This window comes from Myotis davidii, unplaced genomic scaffold (assembly GCF_000327345.1).
Source record: "Myotis davidii unplaced genomic scaffold, ASM32734v1 scaffold1488, whole genome shotgun sequence".
Classification (NCBI taxonomy): Eukaryota; Metazoa; Chordata; class Mammalia; order Chiroptera; family Vespertilionidae; genus Myotis; species Myotis davidii.
Window position 1 is genome coordinate 575,732 of NW_006298871.1, and position 11,458 is coordinate 587,189.

At 38.4% G+C, this 11,458-nt stretch overlaps 1 protein-coding gene across 4 annotated transcripts in view; it reads right to left on the reverse strand.

Annotated features, from left to right (window-relative positions):
- The window catches only part of TPK1 (thiamin pyrophosphokinase 1), a 271,443-nt gene that overhangs the window by 205,137 nt on the left and 54,848 nt on the right, over positions 1-11,458 (reverse strand). For 3 of the 4 annotated variants that reach the window (XM_015570986.1, XM_006774520.2, XM_015570987.1), the window contains exon 2: positions 3,496-3,567. In XM_015570986.1, the coding sequence (XP_015426472.1) occupies positions 3,496-3,567 (72 nt within the window). Of the gene's footprint in view, positions 1-3,495; positions 3,641-11,458 lie in introns of those variants that run through there. The other variant, XM_015570984.1, reaches the window with a different exon arrangement.

Genomic DNA, 11,458 nt, shown 5'->3' on the forward strand with positions numbered 1-11,458 from the left:
CCCCGGATGTGCCCTGCTCTGTGCGTGACAGGGGGCAGCGCCCCAACCCCCTGATTTGCCCTGCTCTGTGTGTGACAGGGGGTGGTTCCACAACCTCCCCATCGACTCTGCCTTGAGTGTGACGGGGGCGATGCCCCAACCCCCCAATCGGCCCTACCCTGAGCGTTACTGGGGGTGGCATTGCAACCTCCCAATTCGCCCTGCTCTGTGCATGATGGAGGTGGTGCCCCAACTCCCCAATCGGCCCTGCTCTGAGCCCAGCCAGGGGCTGCGAGGCAGGCACCTCGGGTTTGGGCCTGCCCTCTGCCACCCGGGAACAGGCCTAAGCCAGCAGGTCGTTATCTCCTGAGGGGTCCCAGACTGCGAGAGGGCACAGGCTGGGCTGAGGCCCCCCCTCCCCCCCGAGTGCACAAATTTTTGTGCACCGGGCCTCTAGTATATACATAAAAATGGAAGGTACCCAATTTCTCTTATTTTAATGAGAATAAACATACTGGGTGCCAGAAGTGAGGTAAAGAGGTCTCACAGAATTGAGAAATGGGAATAAAAATAGAAACATAAAACAACTTTCTTCAATATAAACTTGTTAACTTAGATTGAGCTTAACTTCAAAAAATCAGTTTAAAAAAAGGCTTACAGAGACAGACCTAGGTACACAGTGTATGAGGGAAAAGGACGCACAACCAAACTATTGAAGCAAGCTTCTTTACAGCAGATTGCTCCATTTAAAACTTAAATCTGATGCAACACTATCGTTACATGAGAACAGTTTAATTAATGAGGCAAGTCATAATCCTATTAAAAAGCTTTATTTGGGTACAGTGTTTTTGTTTAAAGAAAAAAAAAACAGAGGTGAGCAAAGTAGATTTGAATAATCAAATACTACATACAATAAGTTCAACTATTAAGAAGCAGGAATAGAGCAAGTTCATTCTAGGGACTTGTAGCTTGAAGAACCTTATCTCATGCCTTCATCAGAAGCAGGCTGCGCTGGGCACCCTGAACTCTAAATTCTGGCCATAACGAGAGGCCACATTTATGTCCCCAGCTGCTCACCTACCCCCTCAACACAGAAGGGCGCTGACAGGTATCCATCAATTACAAACAGAATAAAAAAGAAAACTGGTATTATAAAACTAAAGACCTTGCTTATATTTCATTTCATGAACTGTGACAGATGTCTCCCTTTTACTGTAAAACCTGCTTGATTGGTCCAGTATTTTATGACTTAAGCCTCATCCAAAGGGAGCCAGAGTATGTTGCCTATACCCTGGTGTGATCTTACGGTTGGTTACCAGAGAACTGAAAAAGGAAGAAATCAAGCAAGGAAAAATAATTCCTTATTAGAGGAAAAAAAGGGTCACACTGAAGACAAACACCTGTCATTAACAGTAACATAATTTGATAATGGAGTCATAATCTAATGAACATGGTCACCACTGTTCTGCAAGTCCTGTGGAAGAGACAGGGAAAGGCTGTGAATTAAAGTTAAAAAATGAGGATACACTGAGAAGCCCAACTCCTAGAAACCTGGTCAGTCCATGTAACCTTAGCCCAGGTAAATGAATATCTGTTAGGATTCATATTTCTTTTTTTGTATTTCAACTTTACGTAACTTTGTGATCTCTCCCACTATCTTTGAGGACCTGGGTAAGCCTGGTGACCCAAAGCTGAGAAAAACTGACCTACAACAAGAAATAAGCAGAGCTATTCAAACATAAACATCCCTATTTTTTCCACTTACCACATATTTCAGGGTAAGAAAGACATTTACTGGAAGTGAAAGCTTTTTGTTAAAAAAAAAATAGGTAAGAAATCTAAGGGCAATATCCATTAACAAATATCAATGATCACACCAAGAAAATCACTGCGACTTCATGAAATATTAAAGAGAAAATACACTTAGAAACTTTCATAATTTTAATCTCCCTTGAATCCCATTTAAACTAAATTTCAAAACATGCCAATTAAGCATTGTAGGAAGAAACTAAAATAAAATAAGCCTTCCTACAAGAAAATAAAATAAAATAAACCTGAAATTGATCCCAGGAAATACCTACTCAACAGTGTCATTGGCATAGGTTCAAGTTAAATCATCGATTGTAAATATGAGAGACTTATACTGCACAGTAGCCTTCAAAATTTTCTATGTTTTGGTTTAACAGCCCAGCTTTTACCCCTGTTGTCTGCTCTTCAAAGTCTTCACGTCCATGGAACAGAAGGTACAAGAAAAACATTGCACGTCTGAGTTAGAGGGACCGGCATGGCAGCCTCCAGCCTTCACTTACTTGCTGAAATCCCAAACCACAAAGCCATCACATACTTTTTCTAGGCCTCTCTTGGAAGAAATGAAAGAAATACCTTTGCTTAGGAGAGGAGCAACACAAACATAACATCACAGCTTCTGTTATGAAAATCACAAAAATTCTATCCCACTTTTCCTTAGTATTTATTAACAGATCTGCTTTTTATAATGATGAAGCCAAGAATTATCCTAGAGGTCTATATGAAAGCACTTAACATTTCCTTCTCTCCATGTATACATAGGGTGTCCCAAAAAAATGTATACACATTTTAACAGTTGATAACTCACTTGATTTTCACTCCTTTTCAGGTTTAACAGATTTGAAATAATGAGTGAAGCCACACTAAGCTTTGAACAAAGAAAATTTATCTTAAAGTGCCACTAGACTTTTTTTTATGGAGATACATAAAAGATAAAGTTTACAGTACAAAGCTGGCAACAGTTGAGGGTTAATGTTGTAAAAGTTAAATAAAAAAAGTCAATAAAGCCAGTTTCTTACATGAAACCTCACAGAAATATTAATTATGTGAAACTATTTTATGTTTAACTATATTTTTCAGCATCCCTACAGATTCTAATATACTAGTAACATGTCTTCATTTTTTATTTTGCAAAATGGATCACTGCAGATAACATTATTGGAAGCTGGGAAGAATGAGATTTGTGGATGCTTTTTGCTGTCACTGTGCCAAAAATATTTGTTTATACTTGAATAAATAGTTGTTGAGAACTCAGGATTAACATCCACACAGTAGTGCTGAAATACATTGAATGAAACTACTTTGTAATTCTACTCTTGGGGGTCCCATGGTAAGAAATCACATCCCATATAATAAAGATGTAATATGCAAATGGTCGTTACACCGTGAAGGGTAACAACCGACCACATAACAACCTGATCACAGATCAGCAGGAGGGCAGGGCAGCAAGCTACAAGTGGTGGTGGAGAGCTACTCAGCAAACTACTGGCGAGCTACTGGCGCACGGATTCGTGCGCAGGGCTACTAGTATATAAATAAGTTAACAAAGAAGCAATAAGGGACTTTCTGATAAATCAATAATTAAATCACATTATGAATCCACTTTTTGTTATTAAACAGTATTTAGGTTCCAGAATATTTGACAGTCAATGTTAATCAATCCCAAATACAGTAAGAAAACAAAGAAATATACACACTAATTAAGATTACCTTTGCTCCAAAGATGACGAAAACTTTTGTCCAAAGGCTGATTCAATATCACAAGGCAGTATTTCAAATTTCCTATGGAAAAAAAAGAGAAGTAAAATAAATAAATAAACTGAGTCTCTTTTGCCCTCATTTGCATCTGGAATCATACAATCATACTCTACTAGTAAAGATTTTCTATCTGCATAGAGCTAAATTTCAGCCACAGCTAATTTCTGATACTCTTATTTTTTCTCATATCTTAATTTTAAAAGACACCATTAACTGTATCTAGCATATTCAATATGTCCATCACATTACTATATTTATCATAAAAAGTTTATTATAAAAAAGGAATTAATTACAAAAACAATTTATTATAAAAACAATTGGGTAAACGTCTTCTCTGGCAGTTTACCAGTACCCAGTAAACTTGTAGATTTTTAATAAACAAATTTTCACAAAATGGCTAATTGGAAAATATTTTCTACACATATTAAAGATAGTACAAATTCTGTCAAAGCATAATCATACAGGAAAATGGCAGCAATGATCACTTGTAGTACTTCCTTAACAAGCTCCAAACATAATCTAGCCAGCACTGACAAGAATTTAGTGGAAAGAGGGAAAAGGGAGAGAAGAAAGGAAGGATGAACTTGAGATTATATCAATGATCACAAATGATAAATGTACCCTTAAGTATATATAGTAGTGGATCTCAAGCTCACTGCGTATCAACCGTTGATTAAAAAAAAAAAATAAAAGCCAATCTGCTTCCCTAGAAATTCTGACCAATGTTCCCAAATTAAGCCTGTGCATAACTTTTCAAGTAAAAGCATCATTAAGAGAGTCTAATGGGTAACCAAGTTGAGAACCTGACATGGCATCTTAAACTATTTACTAATGATTATGGAAATAGCAACATTATTTTAAAAATACTGTTCAACCTTATCTTGACCTTTTAAGTTGCTATTTTGTGAAAAATATATATAGCCAAAATTATTTGTAATTTTTTTTATAAATAAACAAATGATTTGCTTTTTACTTTTTACTGATAGAGACTTAAAAAAAGATTAAAGATCAGTACTCTATGTGAAAATACACTGAAATGAAGCACAATTTATAATATAAAAAGTTAGACTGAAATCCATTAGCAATTTATCAAGGGTTTATGATCTCAGTTTAAAAAAATATGGGAACTCAAATAAAATCAATATTAGCCAAAACCATGCCAGTCATTATTATAAAATACCTATTTTGTTAGAGGACCAAAAACCATTATTATGAATCTCTCATCCCTGAAAGTACTACAATTAACTAATGAAAACTCTAGGGCATGGATTTCATTTTCATATTGCACAACTTCTATGTTTATGAGGATATTTCTAAGTGTGCACTAGGAAATAAAAACTGTCAAGTCAATTCATTCTTTGAGGAAATAAACTGCATGTGGACAAAGCAAAACTATTAAAAAGCTCTGAACATATTTCATACCAAAGTCTATTAAATAATTGAATTACCAATAGACTAAGAATTGGTAAGTCATATAAGAAATTGCTTCTGAGAAAGTAAACATAACATAAAGAAGTATTTCTCTGCAAAAATCTCTCTTGCCATTCCCACCCCCACCACCTAGAGCAGTGGTTCTCAACCTATGGGTCTCGACCCCTTTGGGGGTTGAACGACCCTTTCACAGGGGTCACCTAAGACCATCGGAAAATACATATATAATTACATATTGTTTTTGTGATTAATCACTATACTTTAATTATGTTCAATTTGTAACAATGAAAATACATCCTGCATATCAGATATTTACATTACGATTCATAACAGTAGCAAAATTACAGTTATGAAGTAGCAACGAAAATAATTTTATGGTTGGGGGTCACCACAACATGAGGAACTGTATTAAAAGGTTGCGGCATTAGGAAGGTTGAGAACCACTGTAATTATGTTTTCCGATGGTCTTAGGTGACCCCTGTGAAAGGGTCATTCGACCCCCAAAGGGATCACGACGCCACGGTTGGCGACCCACAGGTTGAGAACCGCTGACCTAGAGTAACAATTTTCTATATCCCCGTGGCTCCCCCTTCCATTGGCAGTGTCCCAGCTTAGATGAGAAATTAGATGCTCACTTTATTCCTCATCATATTCAGATCCCATCTCTCTGTTTCAATCTTCAGCAAAATTCACTTCAATAAGGTTTTCATCCCACCACTTCCAGGTAATAACTACTGTCAGGGTCATCAAAGACCTCCTATTGTACAATTTAATGGCTATACCTCAATTCTCATCTTGGCTCACACTTCTCAGTACCATAACAGAGCAGATCACTTTTGCAGCCTTCCTTCTTGAATCATGTTCTTCCCTTGACTTCTTCATATGACTGCCTGCTCCTTCTCAGTCTTTTCTACTCACTTCTCATCTGAGCAGAAAGCCCTCAATAAATATTTGTTGAATAAATGCAGAGTATCACCAACTTCTATAGCAGGAGGGCTCTAGGATCTATTCTTCGGCCTTTTCTATATCAATCTATACTGACTCCCAAATAATGCCCTCTAGACTCATGGCTTTAAATACCATCTATAATAACGGCTTCCATATTCATGTCTCCAACCTGGGGCTTTTTTCATAAACTCCAGGACTGTATGTTTAGTTGCTTATTCAACAATTCCACTTGGATATGTAACAGACATCTCAAACTTAACGTGCCCAAAATGAAACTCCTGGGTATCCTTCCTCTAAACCTTCTCCTTCCAGTTTTGGCAATCTGGTACCGACTTCACCACTAATAACCTATTCACCTGAACATTTTCCATCTCTAGATTTTACCATGAAGCTCTCTAATCGGCCTCACTTCCACACTCACCTACCCTAAACTCTGTTCTCCACTCAGTAGTCAAATGGATCTTGTTAAAATATAGTTAGACCACGGCATTTCTCTGTTCAAAGCCCTCCACAGCTTTTCCTTATCAGTAAAAGCCAAAAATTTCTAACAAATCACTTACAAGGCCCTACAGGATTGCATTTCTCTCTCTCTCTCTCTCTCTCTCTCACACACACACACACACACACACACACACACACACACACACTGACACACTGGCTTCCTTGTTGGGCTCCTCAAATATACCAAGAACAATTCCACCTTTAGCATTTCTACTATAGATAGCCACGTAATCAGTGAGCACATTACTTTCTCTTTCAACCTAAACACTCAAGTATCTGCTCAAAGTTGATTGTCATACAGCTTCCTTGACCAACCTATCTTTAATAGTAATGCCTCCAACCCATGACAGTACTTACTCTTGACCCAATTTGTTTTTTCTAGTGACCTATCATCAATTTGTTCATTCATCCTTTTTTCTAATGCCCGACTCCCTAAAGGAAAACATAAGCTCCTGGGTCAAGTGCCTATAGCAATGCCACCTACTAGTAAGCAGTCAATAAGTATTTGTTGAGCAGTTCTTCTAATTCTGACTTTATGTCATTTATAATAAATTAACTCCAGCTCCTCACTTTAATAATCAAGTGACTCCTTCCCAATTTTCTAGGGACAAACAGTTCCATACCCAACACAATTCCTCACAGAATGAAAACACAACGGCCCTTTCCAGATCCCGGAGCTCTCAGGATCTCTTAAATGAGTATTATACAGAATGTTCCAGCAAGGCCACTAGAAAGACAACAGCGAAAACAATAATCTTGCCTTAAAACAATTAAATGCTATTTTGATCATTATAATTCAAGAAAAATCTAAAAAAAGTGGAGATGGCCCACAGAAGTCCAACTATATAATTAGTGTGGAAATTTTTTCTTTGAGAATAGATTAGACCTTTTCAAGCTACATGGATGTCTACCTATTTAAAAAGAAACAAAGTCCATGTTAATATAACATTGAGCCTAGAAACCTGGGCACATATCTAGTTACTGAAATTCAACCACTGCGGTTGAAGTGTAAGTAGATTTTGAAAGGTTACGTCAATTTCTACCTAAAAGCATTACTTCTGATGATGCAATGGTAATAGGTCTGTCCAAGTTTGGTAATCCTAATGTTATATAAACTATGCCACTGAAAACAAATTTCCCCAATAAATTCTCACAGGCATCCACATATGCTAGAAAGAAGTGCTAGTTCAGAAAAAAGAGCATTTTATATTTTACAATGTTATAGGGGGCATATGAAGGGAGGTTAAATCTAACAAAGTTTTGAGTCTTTCTTGACATAAAAGGAGAAGACTGTACCAAGATATATTTTCTTTACCCTTGCAAAGGTTAGCCATATTTTTGCTCCTAATAAACACATTCTCACTAAAACCCAAATGAAGGAATTAAGTTCTTCATCTCAGCACAGTGACACCTCAAAGCTGCTCTGTCAGCTGTCTGGGCTCAGGTGACCTGGGCCACAATAAACTGTTTCCTGTCAGTCAGAAAAATCAATCCCTGCCTAGCAAACAGAAGATGTAATGTCATAACCCTAAGGGTTCATCATAAAGGAATAAAGAATTATAGGCCATCACATCGGTTTTGACGTGTTGACAGCTGGGCCCACAATAATACTCACACTTGAAAAGCCGGTTAAAATGTTTTCTGAAGGCAGAATACATCAAGGTTTGGCAAGTGCTACTGAAATGAACAGAAGCCCTCCCTTTCATCCTTAAGCTACTTCTGCAACGTCAACCCACTTCTGACTACCCAGAAAAGTGCAGAATCCCTTTCACTGCCCAGCAACAAGAGGGCCAAAGGTTCAGCATGCCAGCACACAATCCCCTTCTAATACCTTCTCTAGACATCCTACTGGGCTTTGGGTTAGTATGGTGAGAAGTTAATTTGGGGATGGGTTGGTTTTGAAGGTTTAGGGCTTCACACTTAACAACTCTATGAATGAATAATAACAATACAGATACCCTCTTTTTCTTTTTAAAAATTCCTTAAGCAGGATTTTGATTCAAGAGTCATACCAATATTTGTAATCAAAATAAGCCCAAATTAAGCTAAACTGAGACATATCCAAAGCACAGACTGATGTTCTCTGAGACTAGGGAGAAAACAACTGCCATTTATTTGGAATTACAGTTTACTTAATTACCACTGCCTTCTTCAACTGACACTGATTAGATAGCAAGCTCCCATTGGATCAAAGGACTTCTGAACAAAAAAGAAAATACATAGATTTAAATTTAAAATAACTGTGCACTATGAATTTTGTTCACACACAAACACACACACACACGAATCCATCATGTCAAAAATCAAACCCACACTGGAGGAAATCTTACTAAACTCAGGATAGGTGAACACTTTTATCTTGGGCACTGTGGGCTTTTAGAGAATTTAAGAGTAACTTGTGCCACCAGGAGGCAGAGCTTTGGCACCAGGCGACAAGGAAACACCTGACACACAGCACCATACTGGTCCTCTGTGGTCCAGATCCAAGTGAATTAAAAGAACAGGTCTCTCTACTATTACTTTTTTTCCATTTTAATAAAATAATATAAACACAAAATAGTCTGTAAGCAAAGATATCCAAAGGTTTTGTTTTTAATAGAAAAATAATGGAAATAACACATTAGCATAGGGTTATACTATGACCCACACAGTAGAACAGTTCTATATGGCCTAATATGGAAACATCTTCAATATAAAAATAAGTGGAAACAAGCAAGGTGCAAACTAATGGGTATATTACAAAGCCATGTGAATAAAAAAATTTTAAAAAGTATATGCATATACTTTTACAAATACCAAGAATATCTATCAAAAAGGAAAATTTTTAGCTGGAACACTAAGGCATCGCCTTCCCCTGATTGCCAGGTTGCCTACCACCCATGAGGGTTCCTGGACTGTGATAGGGGGCAGGCCAGGCTGAGGGACCCCTCCTCCAGTGCATGAATTTTCATGCACCGGGCCTCTAGTATATTATAAAAGTGTTAGCCTGTGCTTATATTACTTTAAAAAAGTAAAATAAAAGTTTAACTAATGAAAAGAAAATAACCATTCTCTAGTAATGTGTCCCAAACAAAAAGATGATGGCCATTAATCTTTAAATGCCACATTAGAATACAAAAAAGATTTAGTAAAAAATAGGTTATTTGGGTTTCAGAGTAAAAATTAAAATTAGATAATTTTTGAAACACTATGTAGCATTCTTTCCTATCAAAGTCATCAAGTAACTTAGGGTAATTAAATGAGTGGAGAGTGATTTTTAAGACCAGGGAAAGGGACTGACAACAACAGGATTCTCAGGACAGCCAAGGAGAAGCAACTCTCTCTAAAGAACATAATGTGGGCTTTTCCTCTACTGAAATATGTTGGAAAGAACACCAAAACTTAGGGCCCCACCCCATAACAAAGAAACAGAATTTCCGGAGGATGAGGCCCAGAAATCAGGATTTTAAAAAGATTACCAGGTGATTCTAATGTGCAGCCAAGGTTGAGAACCACTGCCCTAACCACTCCCCTGCCAGCCTGATTGACGCCTAACTGCTCCCCTGCCAGCCAGATTGTCCCTAACTGCCCTCCCCTGCTGGCCTGGTCGCCCCCTACTGCCCTCCCTACTGGCCCTGTCACCCCCAAATGCCCTCCCCTGCCAGCCTGATTGCCCCTAACTGCCCTCCCCTGCTGGTCTGGTCACCCCTAACTGCTCTCTCCTGCAGCCCTGCCCCCCCCCAACTGCCCTCTCCTGCAGGCCATCTTGTGTTGGAGTGATGGTCAATTTGCATATTACTCTTTTATTAGATAGGGCTGTAATACATTAGCATACTAAGCAACACATCCCATGGCCCCATTTATGAGCACAACAAGGCCCTAGCCAGTTTGGCTCAGTGGATAGAATCCCTGGTTCGATTTGGGTCAATACACAGACCTAGGTACAGGCTAGATGCCCAGCCCTGGCCGGGGTGCGTTTGGGGGGCAATCAATGGATGTGTCACTCTCACATCGATGTTTCTCTATCTCTCCCCCACCCTTGCACTCTCTAAATATCAATGGAAAAATATCCTCCAGTGAGGATAAATAACACAACATAGTCAAGGGGACTCTTCTAAGAAGTCTCCACCCCTTTCTAGTCACCACCCATTTCCCAGAAAAGTCCTCACTATTCCTCCTCCTTATTGAATGCCCTATTCCTCCATTGAATGAGCCTCAATAAAATAAGTAAATCCCACTAAGGAGGGTCTGTTCTGTCTGTGGAACAGCCCCCTTCTTTGTCTCACTGCTTCACTAATAAACTCTCTTTCATGTTAAACTCTACGCTGGCTCACTTCAACTTCTTTCCTGAGCAAAGGCAAGAACCCACTGTGTGTCTCCAACCTCTGAGTCCCCAGACCTCTGGAACACCTGCATCACAACAAGCTCAATGTACTGTCGCTAACTTAATGCATACAGTCCATTCCTTAATCAGCTACAAATTGAATTTTATTTCTATAGCATTCATTATAAAGTCAGACGCTGATTCTCAAGAGTGGCAAGAAACACTACAAAGACTTACAGGCCAGTTAATAATCAATAAAGCTTATAATTGAGTTGAAAATGCCTGGAAGGTTTCCATCTGAACTATGCCCCACCACCCAAACACATACCTGGAGATGATATGGGGATGGAGGGAGCACACGAGAAAACACAGTGACTCTTTCCGTCCCTTTCCCTATCAGAACCCATATAAAATGGTTTTAATCTCCTGGGCACATGTCCACAAATCTGATTAAAACTTCACCTCCATCTATACCTTTAAAGGAAGCATATCAGAATGTAAGAGATTACCAATAGCATTATAGGGTGATAAACATTAGCAAATTTACACTGTGAACCACTGGCCCAAAGGGCTAAGGGTGGTAGGGGGAAGCCCTGATTTCTAGCCTTTGCCAATTTCCATGCTGCCACTACCCCATTATGGACAATTTCCCTTCCTTCTGTTTTTAAAAAAATGTTTAAATTTATTTTTATTGTTGAAAGAATTGAATAGTAATTTTAGGAGGATATAGGC